General features: G+C 45.3%; 1 protein-coding gene and 1 long non-coding RNA gene across 17 annotated transcripts in view; both read left to right on the forward strand.

Annotated features, from left to right (window-relative positions):
- Window positions 1-3,140: 3,140 nt before the first annotated feature.
- On the forward strand, window positions 3,141-13,045 carry LOC106510665 (uncharacterized). 4 transcript variants are annotated; one of them, XR_014807583.1, is made up of 3 exons: window positions 3,141-3,570; window positions 8,484-8,656; window positions 12,934-13,045. It is a non-coding gene; the product is annotated as an uncharacterized LOC106510665 (long non-coding RNA). The 4 variants fall into 4 exon arrangements; XR_014807582.1 differs by lacking the exon at window positions 12,934-13,045 and adding an exon at window positions 7,402-7,618 and having other exon boundaries at window positions 8,484-8,763; XR_002345002.2 differs by lacking the exon at window positions 12,934-13,045 and having other exon boundaries at window positions 3,141-3,877; window positions 8,484-9,881.
- Window positions 13,046-13,844: 799 nt separating this feature from the next.
- Window positions 13,845-25,072, forward strand: part of PPP4R1 (protein phosphatase 4 regulatory subunit 1) — a 77,405-nt gene continuing 66,177 nt past the window's right edge. For 4 of the 13 annotated variants that reach the window (XR_014807541.1, XR_014807543.1, XM_021096061.2 and 1 more), the window contains exons 1-3: window positions 14,353-14,382; window positions 14,474-14,518; window positions 15,095-15,160. Coding sequence is in view for 2 of the 13 variants with exons in the window: in XM_021096058.2 (XP_020951717.1) it covers window positions 14,376-14,382; window positions 14,474-14,518 (52 nt within the window). In the remaining 11 variants the exon portion in view is untranslated. Of the gene's footprint in view, window positions 13,973-14,352; window positions 14,383-14,473; window positions 14,519-15,094; window positions 15,161-25,072 lie in introns of those variants that run through there. The other 9 variants (XR_014807542.1, XM_084964072.1, XM_084964073.1 and 6 more) reach the window with 3 other exon arrangements.

The raw sequence follows: 25,072 nt of genomic DNA on the forward strand, positions 1-25,072 counted from the left end.
CTGAGCAAGGCCAGGGATCGAACCTGCATCCTCATGAATCCTACTCGGGTTTGTTAACTGCTGAGCCAGGAGGGGAACTCCCTATCCTTTGCATTCTTAATGTAAAGCTGTAAACACTGCTGCTAGTTATGGGAGAGGCGCTTGGTCCCTCAGCCCAGATCCTATCCTTCAGCCTTTTCCAGCCTTGTCCCATCCAGGGGCTGCTGGGCTGGGTCTCAAAGGGCACGGGGCTGTTGGTTTATTGCTCTCCTTTCTTTCTATTCAAAGGTAGGTCAATGAAAATAATCAATAAACAATCCATAATGAGAATAGAAAAGAGTTGAATTAGAGCCAAACTGAGGACAAGCCCAGAAGTCTGCTTCCCAGATGACTCAAGAAACTGATGAGAAGGTTTTCAGCGGTTTTAATCTGCTCAGAACAAAGAACATTAACAAGTAAAGGGTACATCGCTTCAAGGTTTCACAAAAAGAAGAGTCCAGCACGTACACAGCAAGGCAGCTGGCCTTGCCCCTAGGAGGGGAGTCTTATCATCGAAGGAGGACAAATCTTGGCATCCAAGAAGTGAGGCAATTAATCTTTATTTTTAACATGGACGTTCTTTTTTTTTTTTCTTTCTTTCTTTCTTTTTTTTTTTTTTTTTTTAGGCCCGCACTGGAGGCATGTGGAGGTTCCCAGGCTAGGGGCTAGGGGTTGAATCAGAGCTACAGCTGCCGGCCTACACCACAGCAACGCCAGATCCAAGCTGTGTCTGCAACCTACACCACAGCTCATGGCAACGCCGGATCCTTATCCCACTGAGCAAGGCCAGGGATCGAACCCAAAACCTCATAGTTCCTAGTCGGATTCATTTCTGCTGCGCCACAAAGGGAACTCCCAACATGGACATTCTTAAAAAAATTTTTTTTTAATTTTTTTATTATAGTTGATTTACAATAACATAGACATTCTTTATTTCTGTTTAATGTGCCCTTTTCTCTAATAATTAAAGCAGACATGCAATGTATGTTTGACATGCCACACACAGAGTACTTTAGTTAGCATAAAATTCAAGTCAACTCATGTATCAGCCAGAATGACCCCTATGCTTCCACACATGAAGATTTCTTTTATCAGATGTCTCCTTGGGAAATAATTATAGTCTTACGACCTGATATTGTGAAAATCTCTCTCAAGGTGCCACCCTTCTATTTTTTTAAAACTTCCTGGCAGAGTAATATGTGTTGTATTTAAGAAGAGGAAGCCTGAAAATATGCAAACAAGCGCTGGCTTTGAATGCAAGCTTTGGAGATGTGGGCCATGCTTTCCCCACATGCTTTGAGTGGCTCATTGGTCCTAAAGTGTGGCCTCTAGACCAGCCACGTCAGCAGATGTCAGAAATGCACATTCTCAGGCCCCATCCCAGTCCCACTGAACAGGAAAGTCCAGGGGAGGGGGCAGAAATCCGTGTTTTGAGAAGCCCTCCAGGGGATTCTGTGGAAGCTACAGTGTGAGGCCCACTGATGGAAGGACCCCAAAAGGCGGTCCACAGGCTGCTAAGCTTCCTAAACTGAGAATTCCTGGTAAACTCATGCAGGTCAATTTCATAATTGGCTCATACATACTTGTTGAAATGCCTTATGTCCTTCAATAAACATCATCTCTTTAGTCAACAAAGCAATTTAGATAAACACACTCCAGAAATTGCCCGCATATCCTTGTGCTGGCCCTCGGGTCTGAGACAGACATGGCAGTGTAGCCAGCAGATGTGGGACTGGACACGGAAATTCAGCCCAGAGGCGAAATCTTTGCCCTTTCACCGTGTAGCCAGGCCTGTGGACAAACTCCAGGTGTGATGTTTCCATGGACTTCATAGCAGGCTGTGACCTCAAGTCAGTGGTCACAATGAACTGAAATCAGTTTATAAGGAATCTATTCATCTTGTTAAAGTAGGTTTCCCTAGAGGCAAATCTATAGACAGAGGAAGAACTAGGCCCTCAGTGAATTCCATTGTCTCTTTAAATCAGCTCAGGTGGAAATGCTTTTTTGTTTTGTTCTGTTTTTAGAACAAAGAATTTTTAAATTTTTATGGAAACGCAAAAGACCCCAAATAGCCAAAACAATTTTGAGGTAGAACAGACTGGAGTTATGCTCCCAGACTTCAGGCTATACTACAAAGGTACTATAATCAAAACTGTGGTATTTGCACAAAGATACACCAGGTGGAAATGTTTATGTAAAATAAAAGTGAAAAAAATGCTAAAAAAATGTGTACAAATGGGTCCATGTACAGGAAACATAGAAGGAACGTAAATTAAAAATTATGACAACTGTTCAAATTCAAAATTACAAAGCCCCGCTTTTCTCAATGTTGCCTATGTACCTTCTTTCAAATGTTTGCACCAACTTTTTTTTTCTTCAGGACCACACCTGTGGTATATGAAGGTTCCCAGGCTAGGGGTGGAATTGGAACTGTAGCTGCTGGCCTATACCACAGCAACGCTGGCTCCTTAACCCACTGAGCGAGGCCAGGGATTGAGCCTGCATCCTCATAGATACTAGTCAGATTCCTTTCAACTGAGGTGCAGTGGTAACTCCATGTTTGTACCAATTTTAAAGCTTCTGACAGAGTCAAAAGGGTTGGGAATCTGAAGCCTAGAAGGCCTGGGTTTCAGCCCTGACTCTGCCACAGACACCCACACAGCCTAACCTAAGTATCTACGGGTCTAAGCGTTGAGCCCACCATTGGTAAATAGGGATAGCACCTACCCTTGGACCTCACAAGGCTCTTTCCATTAACAGCAGCGATAACATCCATGGGCTTCACAGTGTAAAATGGGAAAGAGAGGATGATTTGATGGGGCACTTGGCTGTTCTGGACGCAGAACTATTCTACATAGCACGTTAACAGAATTCAACATAGGAAACACATAAGGAGATTTCCCTCCAAGTTATATTTAGACTGCTCAATTGTATCCGAAAGGGCATCTTCAGAGAATAATAACAAATCCATGTCCCGGTTATTCCTACCAACGACTTTGTCACACTGTCAGGACCGGATCAAACCAGGACGCACACGTGGTCCCCCTGCAGCGCCAGCCAAGGGATGCCGGAAATGACGTCAGCGAGCGGTGTCCGCCTGCCCCACCCCCTCCGAGGCCGAAATCTGCGGAAGTTAAACAGCTCGAGGATGGAGTCGGCGGCGTTAAGTTCCTAATACGCGCGTTATTTCCCAAACTCAGAAGGATGGAAGAGGGCGCTGTGTGGGCAGGGGGCGTCGGGTCCCTCCGGAGCACAGTTAGGTGGGGGGCTGTCCCATCCACTTGCCCAGGTGCAGTGGCCGCTAAGAATCCAGCCAAGGCACCAACGCTGCGCCCCACACGCGGGATGATTGGGATGCACAGGGGTGCAGAGTAGAGGGTCTCCGGGCGGTTCTCCACCGACTCCCTAGTGCGTCTCACCACGCGCCAGCCTTGGTGACCGCACTACACGTATGAACTCCTTTGACCCTCGCAACAGCCGTCGAGAAAGGCACTCCCCCCACCCCCCACCGCGATTTCCACTTCGCAGACCTGGAAACCGCATCAGAAAGAGGTGAGGTGACTGCTCCGCATCCGCAGACCCAGGACGCGGAGCTCTGGCCTCTGGATGGCGGCGACTGCGCTTCCTTCTCCCTCCAGTTTCAGGCTGGGGGACACTCACCCCAGGGACGCGGGGGCGGGTGTGTGTGTTGGGGGGGGTGCTGTAGGAGGGCCCGAGCATCCTTAAGGGGCGGCTGCTGGAAGGAGAGCCAAAGATCCAAAGAGGAGGGAGGAATCCAAGGATTCGGTGCCTCTAACCTACCTGGGGAACACTCTTCCTCAGAAACAAAGAGTAGTATTCAATAATCAAATTAAGTCGGGTAAGCATTTTCTTTTCCTCTTCCTTCTCCTCCTCCCTGCCTCTCCCCTCCCTTCTCCCTCTCTTCCTCCTCTTCATTAATTTCTTCCTAAAGATGATACAGAGAAAAATTCATACTGTTTAAAATCCTTAGGTGCTGCGTTAGATTTTCGTCACCCAGATTTTTCTGGAAGAGGCAATTTTTTTTTCTTAATACATTTTTTTAAATTGTGACGGGAAAAGACATAGCATTAAATTTACCATCCTAACCATTTTTAAATGTACATTTCTGTAGTATTCAGTATATTCACATTGTTTGAGTGCTTAATAAACTTATAAGGCAAAACATGCATACAGAAAAAATTGCCCCAATCATAAGACATAGGCTGAAGAATTATTACAGAGGGTTCATTTACAGGCAGCCTCCACTCCGGAAGAATTTTACCCACACTGAGAAGCCCAGCGCAAGTCCTTTTACAATCATCGTGCACTCCCACAAAGGTAGCCTGTAAGCTGACTCTAACACCAAAGATTAGTTTTGCCCATTTAAAAATTTTGAGTAAGTGGGATCACATGGAAAGTATTCTGCAGCATTTGGCTTCTTGTAATTAACAGGACGTCCATGCAAGGCGTTGATTTTATAGCATGTAGCAGTGGTTCAGTCTTCATTGCTATACATATTCCATAACATGAATATACCAGTTTTATTTACCCATTCTAAATGTTGATGGACACTTGTGTTTTTTCTAGTTTGGGGCTTTGTTACAAATAACCATGTGGACATCTTTTGGAGTGGAATTGCTGGATTATGTAGGTTCTGCATGTGTTTGGTTTTAGTAAATATTGCCAGATATTTTCTAAAGTGGTTGTACCAATTTATAGTCCCAAGAGCATTGTATAAAAGTTATGGTGCTCTACGTGGTAAGCAGAATAATTCCCACATCCCCCCGCCCCCAAATATGTCTGTGTGCTTATTCCTAGAACCTGGGAATAGGTTACCTTAATGTGGCAAAGGGACTTTGCAGCTGTGATTAAATTACTGATCATCCTGGATGACCCGTATGGGCCCTTGTCATCACAAGTCCTTAAATGTGGAAGAGAAAGGAAGAGGGATGGTCAGAGATGCAACTTTGCCAGCCTTGAAGATGAAAGGCAGCCAAGAGCCGAGGAGCATGAGGGTCTCTAAAAGCCAAAAAGGCAAGGAAATGAACTCTCCTCCAGAAAGCAGTGCATCCCTGTGACCCCTTAATAAGCCCAGTTAGACCCACTGAACTCTGAGATAATAGCTTTGAGTTGGTTAAACCACTAAAGTGTTAGGGATGTGTTACAGCGTCAATAGAAAAGGATAGACTCTGCATCCTCAACAGTACTTGGTATCATCTCTTACAATGTTTGCTCTTCTGAGGGCTGTTTTATGGTATCTTATCATGGTTTTAACTTAAATTTCCCCGATGAGAAGACTGAGCCCCTTTTCATATGTTTGTTTGCCATTTGTATGTCCTTTTTTTGTTTTGGTTTGGTTTGGGTTTTTTGGCCCCAGTGTGCTGTGGCTGGATGTGGATTTCAGTTCTGAGACCAGGAATTAACCCTGGCCACCGCAGTGAGAGTGCTTAATTCTAACCACTAGACCACCAGGGAACTCCCATGGAATGCTCTTTTATGAGCTGCATGTTCATATGAGGGCCATGTTCCTGTTGGATTGTCTGTCCTTTTCTTCATGATTTATAGTTCTTTGACTATTCTGAAGATAAACTCTTTTCAGTTATATGTGTTGCAGTGATCTTCCACTTATAGCTTGTGTTTTAGCTCTTAATAGTGTCTTTGAGTAGCAGAACATCTAAGATGGCCTAATTTATCTTTTTCCTGCATGGTCAGTGTTATTGCCTGTTTAAGAAATCATTTCCTATCCCAAGACCAGAACGACATTCTCCTGTGTTATCTTTTGAAGTTTTATTGTTTTACACTTAATATTTGTTATCTCAACCCTTCTGGAATTGATTTTTGTATATGGAGTGAGGTAGGGATCAGGTCCCCCCTGCCCGGCCCACGCATCCCAGCTGACCCAGCATCAGCTTTCTCTCACAGCTCTGCACTGCTGCTTTGGTCTTTGTTTACTACATTGCCACTGTTATCATGAACCAGGCACTCTCATATGTGTAGATCTGTTTCTGGACTCTTCTTTTTTTTTTTATCAGTCTGTTTATATTCACTTTTTTTTTTCTTTTTACAGCCACACCTACAACAGATGGAAGTTCCTGGGCCAGGGGCTGAATCAGAGCTGCAGCTAATGGCCTACACCACAGCCACAGCAACACTGGATCTGACCTACATCTGCAACACATGCTGCAACTCATGGCAACACTGAATCCTTAACCCACTGAGTCAGGCCAAGTATTGAACCCACATCCTCACAGAGACAAAGTTGGGTCCTTAAGCTACTGAGCCACAACGGGAACTCCATAACATCATGCTCTCTTAATTATTGTAGCTTTGATGTAAGTCTGGATGTCAGTAGAGGAAATTATTTCCCATTCTGTTGGTGTTCTTCAAAATTAGTGGCCATTTTTGCCTTGGCCCTTTTCAGACATTTAGAATCAGGTTTTTAATATCTATTCACACCAAAAAAATTACTCCAGTTTTGATTGAGAAGGAATTGAATCTATAAATCAGTTTGAAAGACAATTCACATCTTTACTAAATTCAATCTTCTAATCTGTGGCCTTATACTTTTTAAATAATTTAATAAATTAATTTATCTCAATACTTTTACTAGCTTTCTATATAATGTTCTTGCTTATATTTCCTTAGATTCATTTCTAGTATACATTTTTAAATGCTATTACAAATGGCATCAAATCTTAAAATTCTGTGTATAGTAGTTTTTGGATACTGACTTATGATTAGAGAATTGACCTTGTGTACAGTGACTTTGCTAAACTTACTTCTTAATTTGCTTTTTTTTTTTTTTTCTGCTTTTTAGGGCTGCACCTTGGGCATATGGAAGTTCCCAGCTAGGAGTCCAATCAGAGCTACAACTACCAGCCTACGCCACAGCCACAGCAATGTGGGGGATCCGAGCCTCATCCTCGACCTTCACCACAGCTCATGGCAATGCCAGATCCCCGACCCACTGATGGAGACCAGGGATCAAACCCGCATCCTCAGGGATACTAGGAGAATTTGTTTCCGCTGAGCCACACACAATAGCAACTCCCTATTTCTTTTCTTTTCTTTTCTTTTTTTTTTTTTTTTTCTGTCTTCTTGCCTTTTCTAGGGCCACTCCCTCGCGGCATATGGAGGTTTCCAGGCTAGGGGTCGAATCGGAGCTGTAGCCACCGGCCCACGCCAGAGCCACAGCAATGGGGGATCCAAGCTGCATCTGTGACTTACACCACAGCTCACGGCCACGCCAGATCCTAAACCCACCAAGCAAGGCCAGAGATCGAACCCACAACCCCATGGTTCCTAGTTGGATTCGTTAACCACTGCACCACAACGGGAACTCCTGGAACTCCCTACTACTTAATTTTCATAGTTTTTTTGCAGATTCCTGTATTTTCACCCAAACAATCACATCTTTTGTGAATAAGGACAGCTTTACTGTGAAAGAAGTACATTTTATGTAGCAGGATGTGGAGAAACTGGACCTCTCACACATTACCGTTGGGAATATGAAATGGTGTGGCTGCTTTGGACAGTAGTTGCTAATTCCTCAAAATAGTAAAGATGAAGTTAGTGTGTGATCCAGCCATTCCACTTCTAGGTCTGTACCCAAGAGAACTGAAAGCATACATGTACACAAAAACTTGTATGTGAATGTTTATGGTTGCATTATTCATAACAGCTAAAAAGTGGAAAAAAACCCAAATGTCCATCAACTGATGAGTGGATAAATAAAATATGTAAATATACAATGCAGTATTATTCATCAGTAAAAAGATGTGACATACTAATCCATGCTACGTCATAGGTGAAATTTGGAAGCATCATGCTAAGTGAAAGAAGCCAGTTCACATATTGCGTGAATCTGTTGATGTAGACCATCCAGACAGGAGGCAGATTGGTAGTTGCCTCGGGCTAGCAGTGTGGGGTAGGTGACTCTTCATGGGGGCGATGCCTGTGTCCTCAAGGCAGATTTGGTGACAGTGGCACAGCTCTGTGATTGTCCTACAGACCAGTGACTCACATTTTGGGATGGATGTTTAAATTTTTTTTTTTTTTTTTTTTTTTTTTTGGTCTTTTTAGGGCCATACCTAAGGCATATGGAAGTTCCCAGGCTAGAGGTCCAATCAGAGCTACAGCTGCTGGCCCACACCACAGCCACAGCAATGTGGGATCCAAGCCGCATCTGTGACCTACACCACAGCTCACGGCAACACCAGATCCTTAACCCACTGAGCAAGGCCAGGATCAAACCTGGGTCCTCATGGATGCTAGTCAGGTTTGTTTCCGCTGAACCACCACTGGAACTCCCTAAATTTTTTTAATGTGGGACTTTGAAAGCTTAAAAAAGGAGTCCAGGTGCACTAAGGTTCTTTGGTAGAATCTCTGAATTGGGAGATTTGGGGGAAGTTTTGTATTTTACTTTTTTTGGATTTTCCAAGAACTCTTTTCTTTTTCTCTTACAGCTACAGCAAATGGAACTTTCTGAGCCAGGGATTGAATCCGAGCCACAGCTTTGGCAACCCTGGATCGTCTAACCCACTGCACTGGGCCAGGGATCAAACCCACTCCTCCACAGCAACCCAAGCCACTGCATTTGGATCCTTAACCCACTGTGTCATGGCAGGAACACAAGAAGGTATATTTTCATCACTGGAAAAATAAAAAAAATAATGTTACAAAAACGTAGACCCTCTCCATCCTCCACCGCCAGCAGCAGCAAAAACAAAATCACACACAGAAAAACTAAGAACATGGTTTGAGGGAGAAGTGAGTTGGAAGCTGAGTTCAAGATTGTCCTAACCCAGGACAATTTGGCTTAAAACAGAAAAGGGAAATGGCCATAAACATCTCTCAGGAAGGGTGGGGCCTCTGGTGGAAAGACAACATCAAGGCACAGGCTAGGATTTTCACAGGATTCATGCTAGCAAAATGTTATACAAGAAAGGTAATTTTTGCATCCTTGCCCAGACTGCATTGAGAAAGACTAGTCAGAAAGTTACTGGTATGGTTTTAAAGTGGTTAATGCCTTGTTATTAGGTGAGAACAGGGTGAAAGGGTGATTCTCAGAACATCTCAGTGGTCAAATTCAGTAGGGAATGGAGAGACAACCTCGCTGGCATTTAGAGGTACCAAGACTCTACATGGAAAAGAACAGTCTTTTCCGATGCCCAAGAAATTGGCTGAGAGATGATTTTGATGGAAAAGTCCTGAATGTGATGATATACATGTCCTATTAGCATCATTTAGAATCAGGATTCCAACGTTTGAATACCAACTACCCTATTTACTCTCTGACTTTTGTAAAAATTTTAACCTCGTTGAGGGAGTTCCCGTCGTGGCACAGCAGAAATGAATCCAACTAGGAACCATGAGGTTGTGGGTCCAATCCCTGGCCTCCCTCAGTGGGTTAAGGATCTGGCACTGCCGTGAGCGTGAGCTGTGGTGTAGGTTGCAGCCGCAGCTCAGAACCCACATTGCTGTGGCTGTGGCATGGGCCGGCGGGGCTGCAGCTCTGATTAGACCCCTAGCTTGGGAACCTCCCTATACTGTGGGTGCGGCCCTAAAAAGGACCAAAAAAAAGAAAAAAGAAAAAAAAAATTTAACCTCTTTGAGCTTTGGTTTCCTTTATTTTAAAAATGTAAATATCAATAGCTACTTCACAGAACTGTTTTAAGGATTAAATAAACTTACACAAAAACACTTAATGCCTGGTACATACATCTCAAAAATGTTTCAAAACATACCATATTACCTACCATTGGGGGGGAGCTGGGGGAAGGGTCCACAGGACCTTCCTGTACATTTTTCACAACTTCCTGTGAATCTGTAATTATTTCAAAATAAAATGCTTAAAAAATGGATTAGCTATCTTTTGTATGAGTTATACTGTGTCATGGTGCTAATTTTTTTTTTTTTTTTTTTTTTTTTTTTACACCAAACGGAGGCATCAATGACCAGGAACAGAGGCAGGTTTTTTGTTGTTGTTGTTTTTTGTTTTTTTTTTAAGGAGAGTTACACAGCTATGAAGTTGGGAGTGCATGCTCTTACTTCTGAATCAGAGCCAGAAGGCAGCCATAGGGAGAAAAGTCAAGAATCAAGGCATAGTTCAATCACTGAGCTTATCTGGGTTTGAATACGTGGTTTGCTTATGGTTCTTTCCCGGTGCAACTTGACTCATCCAGTGAGATTCAGAATAATAAACATCTCAGCACGTACTCCTCCAGACATTGGGGCAAAATCTTCCACATGGCTTTGAACTGATACTCTGCATTTGGAGAGAAAGGCATAAAGAAAACCAACACTGCCATTATAATCCATTACGTTCCCTATGGATTAAACTATGTTCACATCTTGATTTTCCCAATGAAATTAAGATGCATGGAACAAATTGGATGGATGCCCTACCCTGGCTGAAGTAACTATAAAATTCTTCAGTGCAGAATTCTTTTCTACTACTCTGGAGCACTGTGAAAAGCACTGGAGTCCTTAACATGATGGCAAAGAAACAGCGGGTTTACTTTCTTTTATACTTGGTTTACAGCCGCCGTGGTTCTAGGTTGCACTGTTCTGCTCAGAATGGCTGTGCTAAGAAACTCGCAGCCTTGGTGACTGTAGACAGAGCTGAAATTCTGTTGCATTTATTACAACTCCTGTAAACGGAGAAAGGACAGCCTGAAAGAATCCTGGACAGAGCTCGGTTCTGGAGCTATTTTCTCTCTCCATCCATTCATTCTCCCTCCATCCCTCCCTCCCTTTCCTCCTCCTTTTCTCTTTCTTCCCTTTTTCCTGTTTTTTCTAGGGTACTGTGAGGAAAATGCATCTTTAGTTGATGTGAATCAAAAGAGATCTAGTATCTTTGAAAGCAAACTATAAAATCTCTAGGAGAGTCTAAGATTTCTCATTTTGGAATGTTGTCTTGACAAGGAGCTTTAAAGGGGACTAAAGGAAGCATAGAAAGGAAAGATAAAAATTTCGCAGAAATATTTACCTTCATACAACTTATCAAAATATGTACAGGAGGCTTTAGGTAAGAGATTGGCAACTAATAAAAAAAAGAAAATATTTGTTTTACTGGGGAGTGGCAGTTTGTGAGGGACATTTCATCAACCTGGCTAAAAAACTCCACAGAGATGAATGGAAAAAAAGGTTAAAAATTTGTTTTAGGAGTTCCCCTCATGTCTCAGTGGTTAACGAACCTGACTGGCATCCCTGAGGACGTGAGTTCAATCCCTGGCCTCCCTCAGTGGGTTAAGGATGCTGCATTGCCGAGGGCTGTGGTGTAGGCCGCAGAGGAGGCTGGGATCTGGCGTTGCTGTGGCTGTGGTGTAGGCTGGCAGCTACAGTTCCGATTGGACCCCTAGCCTGGCAACTCCATATGCCATGGGTGGGGCCCTAAAAAAAAGACCAAAGAAAAATTGTTTTAAAAAGCATTTTTATGTATGTCTCCATTTTCAGATTGATTTTTTTATTATTATTCAAAGAATAACTAATAGACCCACTTTTTGTATACTTTCAGTTTCAGGAATGTTCATTGAAGAAAAAAGTAAACAGTTCAATGACCAATACAAAAATTAATAAATGACATTGCATCAGGCGATGTCAGTTGGGTTTTTTTTTTTTGTTTGTTTATTAGCAATACTTTCCCCGTGATACTTATTATGTTTGTTGGTGTTTGAAGAGCCAAATTCAACCATTTCCGAGGCTCCTTGGCTACTAATAAAAGTTTTCACTATCAGTTGAAAGAGGATTTATTCTGAAAAACTCAGGCCTTCGTACCACATAGTTGGATGATACTTTTTAAAGCAGTGACTCATGGCATTCCCTCTAGTTTACAGATTTCAGTGGCAGATTGTGGGGAAGGGGGGTTGTGCTCTGACCACTAACAGCACAACTGGCATCCATAGGCTACATTAAAAGTGCCAATGGGGTAGGAATGTGTAGAATAATAATTGCTATTCTTGGTTCAAATATCTTTTTTTTTTTTTTTCTTTTTAGGGCCGCAGCCATGGCACATGGATGTTCCCAGTCTACATCACAGCCACAGCAACTCAGGATCCAAAACCCCTCTGTGACCTACACCACAGCTCACGGCAACACTGGATCCTTTACCCCCCTGAGTAAGGCCAGGAACAGAACCCACATCCTCATGGATACTAGTCGGGTTCATTACCGCTGAACCACTATGGGAACTCCTCAAATATCATTATTATTATTATTATTTTGCTTTTTAGGGCTGCACCCACGACATATGGAGGTTCCCAAGCTAGGGGTCTAATTGGTGCTACAGCTGCTGGCCTAGGCCACAGCCACAGCAACGCAGGATCCAAGCCGTGTCTGCAACCTACACCCCAGCTCACGGCAGTGCTGGATCCTTAACCCACTGAGCAAGGCCAGGAATTGAACCCACAACCTCATGGTTGCTAGTCGGATTTGCTTCCGCTGCGCCATGACAGGAACACCTCAAATATCATTTTTTTTATGAGGAGGAAACAGTGCCTTTTAGAGAGTAAATACTGGTTTAAAAAACATTTCTTGTATCTCTGAGAAAGGACTAGAGAGTGAACAAAAATCAAATGTAAAAATCGTGCCTATGCCGAAAACTGTAAGGATGCCCCATTGAAATGTCTGAAAACCAAGCTGCCTCCAGGGACCAGCTGTAACATGTGGTGCAGGTAAGATGATAACTAGATGCACAGCTCCTGAACAATATGGACAAAATTACACACCTTCCTCCCTGCTGCCAATGCAGAGAAAGTGAGATAAAACACAGTGAGGCAAAAGCAGGGTTAGCCGTTCTGCATCCCTGGCTAACACTGGGTATGTAACCTCTACTTCAGCACAATCATTGAGAATTAGAAGTCTGCCTTTACTGGGTAGACCATCCAGATAGTTTCCTTATTTTTGTGTGTCCAGGAGCTGAAGCATAGTTGGCGACCTGGATCTTGTGTTGTTGCAAGGAGATCACCGCTTCGTGTAAAGAGCCAAATCCTGTGCCTGCCCCCCTCCACCCGGAATTGTTAAAGTGGTAGGTGTCATTGGGCAAAATGCTTACAGGCTGAGTCAATTGATAGCCTGTGAATTTCTAACTCCTTGTCATTTTGAGAATTAGTGTCACCTGAATTCAGGGAAGGGCCTTCTCTCAGGGAAGAAATGGGTCGTGACAGTTTGGCTCTTAGTTTTAATTACTCTGTATTTGAGAAAATAAGACACACAACTAGACTCGTAGGTGCTATTCCAGTTATTATTACTCCCAGAAACTTAACATATACTATGCAACATGCATTCCATCTTGTAGCATCTGCGAGGCAAGTTTTTGGAACAGCTAGTAGAATCCACTTTATTACACAGAATCATGAATTTCAGAGGGTCTTTAACGGCATTAAATGTAATAGTGCCCTTGGTTAAGGCCACAGTGCAGACCATTTGGAATTCTCTCTGCTCCCCAGGAGTCCAGACCCCCAACGTGGCATCACTTTAAACTGGCCTGTTCCGAAAACTGTAAGGATGCCTCATTGTTTTGTTCCCCACTCAGGAGCTGAGCCTTTCCGAGGCCTCGAGTGGAAGAGGTCGTACTCGTCATTTAACTCATGTAAAAACAAGGGAAAATAAAACCTGTGATACAGGTTTCACTCCAGCACCTCATATACCACCAAAATTGTTTCAACACTTTCAGGATAAAAGCTACAGCTAGAAAGAAGCCTTTCCTCCTGCACCGGCGGAGGTCAGGGACCCTACGCTCGGACCCAGCTGTCCCTCATTCATCCTAGTAACCCCAGGTCGGGGATCGCCCTTACTTCCGCCCCGCGCGCGCCCGCCGCCCAGGGGGCGGAACCGGCCTGAGCCCAGCCGCCCCGCCGCGCCTGGCCCTCGGCGGCTTTGTTCGCGCTTCCCGGCTCCGAAGTGCCCCGGTCTCGGCCGGAGCAGAGGCCGCGCGCGCAGCCGCCAGGGCGGGGTGTGTGTGTGTGTGTGTCTGTGTGTGTATAGAGTGGCGGCCGGGCTGAGCCCCGCCGACCGAACTGGCGGCGCCGTGACCCAACAAAGCGTGCGGCGCGAGGCCCCGCCCGCCCCGGTCGCCCGGCCCAGCACTCGGCGCGGGCCCCCGGCGGCGGCAACGACGCCCGACCGCACGCGGTACCGCGGCGGGCCGAGCCGAGAGCGCGCCGGCGGGGCGGCCGGGAGCGAGCCAGGCGGGAGGCGGGCCGGCGCGCGGGCAGGGGCGGCCGGGTCCGCCCGCCGCGCTCGGCCCGCCCCGCGCGCCCCCGCGGCACCGCCTCCCGCGCGCGTCCACCGGCCGCCGCGCGCGCCGCGCTGTAGCCCCGGTCCCCGGGCGACGGCGGAGGAGGGGGCGCCGCAAGATGGCGGGTACGGGCCCCGCGGCGGGGCGGCGGGCGGGGGGCGCGGGCCGGGGGCGGCGGGCGGCGGGCTGACGGCTTTCTTCTTTCCCTCGGCGCAGACCTGTCGCTGCTCCAGGAGGACCTGCAGGAGGACGCGGACGGATGTGAGTGCGCGCCGGCCTCGGGGCGGGGGGCTGGCGGGCGGTGGGGTCCAGAGGCCGATCCCGGCGCGGCGGCGGCTGTGGGGACGCCCGGCCCCCGGCCCTCGGTCCCCGGCCCGGCTCGGAGGGGGCGGCTCGGCGGCCGGGCGGGAGCACCGGCGGGCGGAAGCCGGGGCAGGCGGGCGCCCGGGAGCCTCCGCGGCCCCTCCCGGGCCAGAGGGCTGGGACCGTGGACAGGGTCTGGGCGCCTCCCGCGCGGAGCGGCACCGCACGCCGGAGACCCGCAGTCTCCCGGCGCCGGGGTCCGGGGGCCGGGAAGGTGGAAGGTGTGGCCTGGCGGGAGGGGCCGCTTTCCCCGCCGCGTTCCTAGGGTGCGCGGTTCGCACGGCGCCAGGCCTTCTTGAACACTCAGATGTCTGCTTTCTTGGAGATGCTCAAGTTTTCACAGTCGATTCTTTGGCTGAAAGGAAAACAAAACAAAGTTTGACATTTCCAGAGTAGCGTCAGAAAGGACTTGTTCATTTCGTGTGTGCTCTTCTGAGAACACAGAATAATTTGGAAATTGTCCTTGAGTTGCAGAGATAACCGCGGTAGAATTTGTGGTGTGTTCGGGCAGAGCTGAGATTTACTGTGGCTACTGTCGATGTAAGTAATACAGAGGTGGCTGCACTTTGAAATAGCTCTTTTAAATGCCGTGTAGTTAATCTTTTTTTGCATTGTGTAATGTGTCCCTTGCCACAAATAAGCTCAATTTTTAAAGACTGGGTGTTTTGAGTGAAGTGAGGGCGATTTACTCTTTAGAAGGATTCCTTAAAAAGAGTATTTTTTTTTAAGTGAGTGAACCATATGTAAACTTATTTTTGGCAAAATATAAGTTTACTTTTTTTTTTTTAAGTAACGAGCTCTTTTAAGGGAGCAGCGCTCAGGTAGTTAAAGACAACTTTTACATTTCCTGTGATGTTTTACCCTAGGACACTTGTCTCCCTCCTAGTGACCTTAAAATGTTAAGGTAGCTATTGGTTTTTTGCACAGTTAGGCTTGAAGACGTGGCTCTGATGAGGCAGGGGCGTCTCATGCTTATATTCAGGTTCAAGGTTTTGTAAATAGAAAACACATTCCTTCAGCAGGTGTTAAGGGCTGTCACTCATTTCTTACCACTTAGGTGCCATGCATTCGTCAAGGTTAAAAAGTGAGCTGTCCTGTTAGTTGTGCCCTTGACCCTTAGGGAACGCAACCTAGAAGAGAAGCCATACCTGTGAAGAACTCAACCATGATTTATTCATGACCCTCCAGAGTTCTGCTTGGTACTGAGGATCTACCAGTGGGCAGGATGGTCACAATCCATGCCCTCTAGTGGTTTACACGCAGTTTTAATACAAGTGTGATAATGAGGGTGTGGGGGCATGCTCGCACAGTAGTTGTTAGACGGCTCAGAGGCCAGACTGCTTTCCTCCAGTCTTCATGTCGCCCCTTTGGACAGACTCGGGCAACTCACTGAACTTCCCTGTGCCCTTATGTTGCCGTTTTTAGATTAGTGTAATTACTATTACCCACAGTCTAGGGTTGTTTAGAGCCTTGCACAAATAAATGCATATAAAACACTTAGAATAGTGGCTGGTAGATGGTGACTATTGCTTGTTTGTTGTCCCCCCCCCCTTTTTTTTTTCGCTTTTTAGGGCCATATCCTCCACATAAGGAAGTTCCCAGGCTAGGGGTCTAATCGGAGGTACAGCTGCTGGCCATAGCCACAGCCATGCCAGATCTGAGCCGTGTCTTCGACCTACACCACAACTCACGGCAACACTGGATCCTTAACCCACTGAGCGAGGCCAAGGATCGAACCCGCAATCTCATGGTTCCTAATTGGATTGTTTCTACTGCACCACAATGGGAACTCCGCAGTTAACTTCTTTAAGGTCCTATTAGTACCCAGTGGGGTGTTGTGTGTGGGTGTATTAATGCATTTGTAGCTGATTTACAGTGTTGTCCGGTGTGTTTTAACTCAGGATAAAGCGTGAGACATTTGAAGGAACAGATAATTTATTTGCATATTTGTAGTTGGTTAGAATCATTGCTTACTTTTCTAAGCTGCTACAGTTTTTACAGGTGATAACATTACCCAAGATGTTCAGGAGCAGGGGATCTTCGAATATATGGCCAATTGAAGGAGCAGTTGGCATCTGTCATGTTGGGATGGGTGAGGGGGACATTCGGTCCAGGCGAGGTGGGAAGGGAGGGAAATGGGAAGCTCGTCATATGTCACACCCAGAGCCAGAAGAGAAGCTGGGACATTGGGATGTTAGGGAGAGTGGGCTGGGCTGCCCTCACAACTGCACTGTGTTGGCCGAGCTGGTGGAGGCCAAGAAAGCTTGTTTCTGCTCAAGCTCCAGAATCTCGGTTGCCTTTTCTAAATGCAGAACTTGGACTAAGACTGAAAAGAGAGTAAATACCCTTGTGCAAGTGCTGAGCAGCTGGGGGCCAGGGAGGACTGGGTGGGCCTAGATCTGGAAAAGGGGGTTCTTGCCAGACCTTGATCAGGGTCTCAGGTCATTTGTCGGGTTTAAGCCCCTAAGTCTCTGTGCAGAGTGAGTAGAAACGTGGGTAGAAAAGGGTTGGTCAGAGATGAACTTGACAGATACTCTTGGAGAAAAAGGAACAAAACCCCAAAGTGTGAAAAGTGGTGCCTTATGTGTACTTCTCCACAGGTCGTAAAGGTAAGTGACCCAGTCGTAAGGCACTGTTCAAATCAAGCGCAGGAGAATAATGCACTGAAAAACTGTACACTCCTCTTGGTAGAAAGTGATCCTTCCAACACTGAAGAAACACACGGTGCACTTCTGAGTGAAAGCTGGCGGGTGACACACCATCTCAGCAGAGTGACTCCAGAGCTTGGGGAACCCTGCCCGCTCCTGGGACCATGGGAGGCCCGAAGTGTTACCGACAGGCTCTCATTTAGATTTCTGCTGTCAGTTTTTCAAGGACGCCATCTTGATGTACATCTGAGTTGCTAGATTTCTAGAATACATTGAGATGGGGCTTAAGTAAGATTTAACAAGGTAATGCTGATAAAAAGAATTGCATGGAAGGGGTTTGATTTAAAATTTAACTTTTTGAGGAGTCCCCATTGTGGCATGGCAGAAATGAATCCAACTAGTATCCAGGAGGACACAGGTTCGATCCCTGGCCTTGCTCAGTGGGTTAAGGATTTGGTGTTGCTGTGACCTGTGGTGTAGGCCAGCAGCTACAGCTCCAATTCGACCCTTAGCCTGGGAACTTTTATATGCCACGGGTGCGGCCCTAAAAAGAAAAAATAATAATTTGAAGATTATCTGAAAAGATAGATGCCGTAAACACTTCTTTGGTAGTTTTCGTAGGTTTACCATAGTTTTCAGGGTTTCCCCTAGTTTTCATACGTTTCCGTTGCTTTCATTTAGGGATTGTTCTTCCCAGGAGCCATGTCAGGTGGAGAAGCTGGACCTCCGATATTAACGTCAGCCTGACACACAGAGGGACTAAAATGGTCTCTTAGGCAACAGACTGCTAAGAACTAGCCAGAATTTTAAGCTAGGCCTCCTGATCCTAAGTGTTGTATTTTCTTACGTCGCCCAGTTCACAGTGTGGAGTGGCCCTGGCTGGTGCAGTGCTCTCTGTCCTGTGTGCCTGGCGGCCTGGTGCCCATTAATCCCACGTGCTGCCGAGCTGTGGTCTAAGCTGCGGGAGGGGATTCCAGTGGGGCTGGGGCGTGTGCAGCTGCTCTAGTGTGTGTTGACTTTGCTGTCAGCTGTGACCAGCATGCCCTGGAAGGGCCTTGGGAGCTGGTATAGAATGCGCCACCACACAGGACTTTTCCTCTTAGTTTGGGACCCTTCTACACGATACTGAGTTTGAGGGCAGTGTTGAAGTAGTGAGTTAAGGATGGATCCAGAACTAATTGGATGTAACTGCCTAGACTGCTGTCCTTACAGAGAGCCTCTGGGCCCTCGGCTGCCTTCGAAAACCATGTTTGTAAGTTTCTCAGAGTCCTGCCATCCAGGGAAGTGAGACATGAAACACTGGGGCTGTGTCATCGGAAACCCTTGGAGTGTTGGTGCGTGGGGAGTTGGGAGGGCAAGTCATGGGACTTGTAGCGCCTCTCGATGGCCGCCAACAAGACTGGACACAAGAAATCTTTATTTAGCGATAATGTAGTTGGTATCTTAGAAAAGGTGCTTAAGTGGTTTTAGTGCTTCCCATGTGTGTATAGAATCAGTTAACGATACCTCGGTTCACAAATCCCCATACGGGATTTCTTTAAAAAAGAAAAAGGGAGAATATACTTTGTTTTCTGTAAATATTTGCATCAGCTGCTAGGGCTTGTAGCTGCATGACTGGGGGGAAAATAAACCCCCAAATGCACAGGTTGTTGTTTTTCCTTCTGCCAGTGATAGAGGGCAAGCCCTCGTTTGGTGAAGTTCATTTATCGGCCACATCTGTTGGCCACTGGTTTATTTCTGGTCCTTTCAGCTCATTTCTCCACTCATCAAAACAATTTGGAGTTCCCCTCACAGCTCAGTGGAAACGAATTTGGCTAGCATCCATGAGGATGCAGGTTCAATCCCTGGCCTTGATCAGTGGGTTAAAGGATCCGGCTTTGGTAGGTCACAGACCCATCTCAGATTCCGCATTGCTGTGGCTGTGGTATAGGCTGGCAGCTACAGCTCCGATTCAACCCCTAGCCTGGGAACCTCCATATGCCATGGGAGCGGCCCTAAAAATACAAAAAACCCCAAAGGATTTATATTTATTAAACTATTGTTACTTCACCCCTGTGTTTGCCTTATATTTTAGAATTTTGGATTTTTCTCTCAATGACAAAGAATTTTTGCCATCATCTGCATGATAAGGATGACAGTTCCTACACTTGAATTAGGGTGTTGTTTGGCTTTTGACTTGGATCTGAAAGTAAACCTGATTTAATGTTTTGGGAAGAAGAGTGGGTGGCGCACCTGTGGACCTCGGGTTAAGGTGGTTAAATGGCCCTCCTCCCTGCAGCTTCTAAGATGGGACTTTTTGCACAATCACCCTAGGTCCCGCCTCCTCCTCCCCTCCCCTCCTCTCCTCCCCTCCCTTCCTGCCCTCCCCTCCCCTCCCTTCCTGCCCTCCCCTCCCCTCCTGCCCTCCCCTCCCCTCGCCATCCCTTGACTCCCCTTTTAAATCCATCTTCTTAGCTCCCTTTCTCCCTTGACTGGGGCACAGACTCATCTTCTGCCTCATTGGTACCAGGTTTGTTAGTGTTTGAACACTCACTCACCATGCTGCAGTTAGGAGTAAATCCCAGCATAGTTTTGTGCAGGGAAACAGCACTGGGTCTGGTAAACCTTTAGATTCAGGTTCTGGCCCTGCCATTTATTCACTATATCATCTTAAGCAAGTTACTTCACTTTTCTCAGGTGTTTTCTGTCTTTAAAATGTTGCTGGGCTTTGAGATAGTTTTCTGTTTTTGGCTTTTTAAACCTGCTGTAGCATTTAGGTGCAAGTCTTCGTGTGTCTATGTTCTTTCTCTTGCATATATTCCGAGGAGTGGTTTGGCTGTTTTAACTTTTTAAGAAACTTCCAAAGTGGCTGTTCCTCCTCCCCCGCCAGTGTGTGTGCCAGTCTGGGTGCCCACACCCTTGCCAACACTGGGTGGGCGGTCTTCATTTTAGCTTGTCTGTTAAGATGTTTTTCATTGTAGTTTGAACCTACATTTCCTTAAAGTCTGATGGTGCTTGTCTTTTTTTTTTTTTTTTTTTTTTTTTTTTGTCTTTTGTCTTTTTGTTGTTGTTGCTATTTCTTGTTGTTGCTATTTCTTGGGCCGCTCCCGCGGCATATGGAGGTTCCCAGGCGGCATATGGAGGTTGAATCGGAGCTGTAGCCACCGGCCTACGCCAGAGCCACAGCAACGCGAGATCCGAGCCGCGTCTGCAACCTACACCACAGCTCACGGCAACGCCGGATCGTTAACCCACTGAGCAAGGGCAGGGATCGAACCCGCAACCTCATGGTTCCTAGTCGGATTCGTTAACCACTGCGCCACGACGGGAACTCCTGATGGTGCTTGTCTTTTTATGTGCTCATCATTTACTGTTGCCGGTGAAGTGTTAGAATCTTTTGCCCATATTGGGTTACTTGTTTCCTTACTAAGTTTTGAGAGTTCTCTGTATATTCCAGATACAGGTCCTTTCTCAGATGCATGATTTGCAAAGTAGTATTTTACGTTCTTTGACTTTCTTTTCATTGTCCTAACAGTGTGTTTTGAAGAGCAGAAGTTGTGGGTTTTGATGTTTAAGGTATTATTTTTTCACAGGTGCCCTTTGGCAGGTTAAGAGAGCTTCCTGCATTCACTGAGACCTTTTTTTGAACTTAGGACTGAATGTTGGATTTTGTCCAGTTGCTTTTTCCACATTTATGATTTTCTTTCTTTTTTAGGGTTTTTTGTTGTTGTTGTTGTTGTTTGCTTTTGAGGGCTGCACCCAGGGCATATGGAGGTTCCCAGGCTAAGGGTCCAACTGGAGCTACAGCTGCCAGCCTACACCACAACCACAGCAACATCAGATCCAAGCCACATCTGCGACCTACACCACAGCTCACGGCAACGCCAGATCCTTAACCCACTGAGTGAGGCCAGGGATGGAACCTGCAACCTCACAGTTCCTAGTTGGATTCATTTCCACTGTGCCATGACGGGAACTCCCTTTTTTTTTTTTTTTTTTTTTTAGTTTTTAGTTTTTTAATACAACGAATTACATTGATTCTTTTAAAAATAAATACCGTTCCTTTTTTTTAATGGGAGATTTAAAAAATACGCAAAAGCACATATCCCCACCACACAGCCTCAGCCTTCCCTTCCCCCTCTGTAACATCCGACCTTTGGTGGGGGGGCCGGGAGGGGGCAGCCAGAGTACTTTACAGACATCCCACCTGTCCCTTATTTTAACGGTAGTTATTTCACAAGGCATAGACTTTGGACACTTGAAGCCCAGCTAAGATTTTGGTAAGGTATGCTGAGTTTTGGAAGTTTAAATTTTCGAGGCATTTTCCTTGCTTGTCCTGCTGTAGAGAAGCCTATTTGTACTAAGTGCACTTCCATCTTAATTTTGGTCACCAGATTAAGAGGAGCAACATCCTGCTTGTTTTTGTTGTGATCAGCCTTTATGGTAACCAAAGAATATTGGTAAACAAAAATTGAATTTTATATTTTAAGTTAGTTTCCTCTGTCATCCAGAGGATGACATAGACTTTCAGAATTTGGGTGGCGCCTCCAGTGAGCCACTGGTTCCAGAGCTGCAGAAATCCGGAGCACGGGAACAGAGTATCTATTCATCCTTTTCATTTGAAGCATGAGAAAGTTTGGGCCCAGGGTCTCACAGATAAAGATGCCTTGATGGCAGAGGCAGAATACAATTCAGACCTTGTAAGTTTTAATGTTCTTTTCCTAAATATCATCAGGTCTTTAACTTGCTACAAACGGGAGGGGGGAGAAATTTCTGGATTTTGTTCATTTTTTAAATGACCACTTATCTTCATATTGTGCATTGTAACCGTATTTAGTCCCCTGTGAGGCATGTAGTCCCACAAATTTACAAAAGTGACCTGTTGAGGCTTAGCTAAACAGTTAAATAATTTGCTCAGTCCCCCGCTTGAAGGTTAGGTGACATTTAGACCTTTCTGACACGGTGTTTATTTCGTCACTCTTTATTACTGTACCCTCCTGCCTTCCTTCCAGTTACGGCTTCCTGTCATTTATCACTTCTTTAGGTCATTTAACCTAAAGATCCTGGAAGATATGAAGGTAACGGCATGTTCCAAGTACTTGGCGGATAAAATCCTCTTTGTTCAGAGTGGCTCCTGTCATGGGAATGTTAGAAAGAAAATAGACCCTTTTCCTTTGTATTTGAAAATGCTCACCTACAAGGGAGCCAGTCGTTGGAGTAAAAGTGGTCGGGAACATCACTGGGGTCTGGTGTGTCTGATCCTCTTGCTGTCTGATGACTGAAGTGATCAGACCAGAATCTTACTGCTGAATTTATAGTTAAATATCCATAGTGCTTTGAAATTGCGTTCAGAGTCAGATTTGATTTAAATTATTTTTATGTTTAAATCTGTCAAGTTTTTGGTAGAAATAATGTCAAGACTTGAGACACATTCAGTACTTCATCTGTTGGGGATTGGACCTGTATTAGCTCAGATTTTATGTTTGGATTACCTATAGGAAAAAGGATTACTGACCACAGTAATTGGGTTTCTCGGACCACCGGGAAAGTGCCCACTGGAGGAACAGACACCACATCGTTAATGTGTGGGAGACCCAGGGAAGGCACTCTGAGAGGGACCTCTGACCCCCAGAGGCTGTTCAGAAAACAAGGTCTTGGGACCTGATTTGAAAGTAGGTAAACACACCCCTGCCTCTTTTATGAGCATATATACTTTAGGGAAATGTTTTTTGAAATATTCATAGAGAGTAAACTTTAGCAGATTATTCCTGCTTAAATTCAACTATGAAATTGAATATACTGTAGGATAATATACTTCTTAGTGAAAATTTCTAAGAATTTTGTAAACTTTTAATATTTCTATTTGAAGAAAAGAAAAGATTTCTGATAAGAGGAGTTCTCGTTGTGGCTCAGTGGGTTAAGGACCTGACATAGCCTCTGGGAGGATGCTGTTCAATCCCCGGCCTTGCTCACTGGGTTAGGCATCTGGTGTTGTTGTGGTATAGGTTGCAGATGCGGTTCAGATCTGACGTGGTGTGGCTGTGGTGTAGGCCGGCCCTGCAGCTCTGATTTGACCCCTAGCCTGGGAACTTCGATAGGCTGCAGGTGCGGCCCTAAAAAGATTTCTGATAAGCATTATATTGTCACAAAGTACAAATTAAAACTTGACATATCTGTTACTTGAGGATATACATACGTATATATATATTTATAACATTATATGGTTCTTCACAATTGTTATTTATATTTTTCTATTAATTTTTCCCCCAAGCAATGACTTACTGTGTTTCTGCTACATCACTAGACCAGGGGTTGAAAGTTTCTGTAAAAGGGCAGATAGTAAACATGTTAGATTTTGTGGGCCACAGATGAAAGCAGCTGTAGATGGTACAGAAATGAGAGTGCATAGCTGTCTTCCAATAACACTTTATTTACGAAAACAGACTTGGAGGGGGCAGTTTTACCTACTGGTGAAACACAGTTTGCTGACCCTGCACTATACTGTAAGTCCAAGATCCGAAATGTTTTTATTCTTTACCCATAGATGGGAGCCCAGTTCGTATATACTTGCTGGGACAAATCTTGATTTTTCTGGCCATGACTCTAACTTGCAGTTAAACAATGAAATAATTTATTTTTAAATTAAACTTATTTGAAAACTTTCATTCTTACACAAAATTTGCACTGCTGTTATAATTAATTCCCAAAACTCTTCACCTCACATTCAACATTGTTAATTTTTTGCCAGTTTGCTCTATTTATCTCTATACAATTATAGACAGAAAATGTAACATCGATACAAATCAGTTATGTAGTATGTCCTTCATTTTCAAAATTTCGCCAGTTTTCCAATAATGTCCTTGATAGCAACTATCTTGCCAATCGAAGCTCCTGCATTGCCTTTAGTTGTCATGTCTCTTCAGTTTGGAACAAGTTGTCAGCCTTTATCCTTCATGATACGGGTAGTTTTGAAGAGTCAATTTGGTTTTGTGTGTTTCCTCATGATTTAATTCAGGTTATGCTTTCTGTGTGTGTGTTCCTGCGAGCATGCAGGAATGCCTGGTTAAGGTGTGATGTTTGCCAGATTTCTGCACTTAAAGGTTCTTTTTTTCCATTTTTTGTTAGTAAGGGAACTATCCCATTCCCCAACATTTACCCCTTAGTATTAGTGTGTGTTGATTCTTACCCCAATCAGTTACATTTCCTCACTGGCTTTCTGCTTTACAAGGAGCTCACCTTTCCTCGCTTTTGGTTGGTTTGTTAAAATATCATTTAAAGCCCCACATGGTAAGGTAACTCTTCTAAAACATGAGTAAATTGGTATGGTCTCATTATCTTTCATTTTCTAAGATACAAAAGACTTGGGAAACAAACAAAAATTGGGGAGTTCCCACTGTGGCACAGCAGGATCAGCAGCATCTCTGCTGCGCTGGGCACAGTGGATTAAAAGATCCAGCACTGGAGTTCCCATTGTGGCGCAGTGGAAACGAATCTGACTGGTTGCAGGTTCGATCCCTGGCCTTGCTCAGTGGGTTAAGTATCCGGTGTTGCTGTGAGCTGTGGTGTAGGCTCGAATCTGGCATTGCTGTGGCTCCGGCCAGCAGCAACAGCTCCAATTAGACCCCTAGCCTGGGAACCTCCACATGCTGCAGGTACAGGCTTAAAAAGACAAAAGACCAAAAAAAAAAAATTTTTTTTTAATAAAATAAAATGTCCAGCATTGGCATAGGTTGCAGCTGTGATCTGATCCCTGGCCTGGGAACTCCATATGCCATGGGGTGGCCAAAAAAGAAAAAAAGGGAAGCGGGGGCAAGTTTATTGTGGC

This window comes from Sus scrofa, chromosome 6 (genome assembly GCF_054392235.1).
Source record: "Sus scrofa isolate SSC_HxYL_T2T_F1_AM1 chromosome 6, Sscrofa_HxYL_maternal_Yorkshire_Landrace_v2.0, whole genome shotgun sequence".
Classification (NCBI taxonomy): Eukaryota; Metazoa; Chordata; class Mammalia; order Artiodactyla; family Suidae; genus Sus; species Sus scrofa.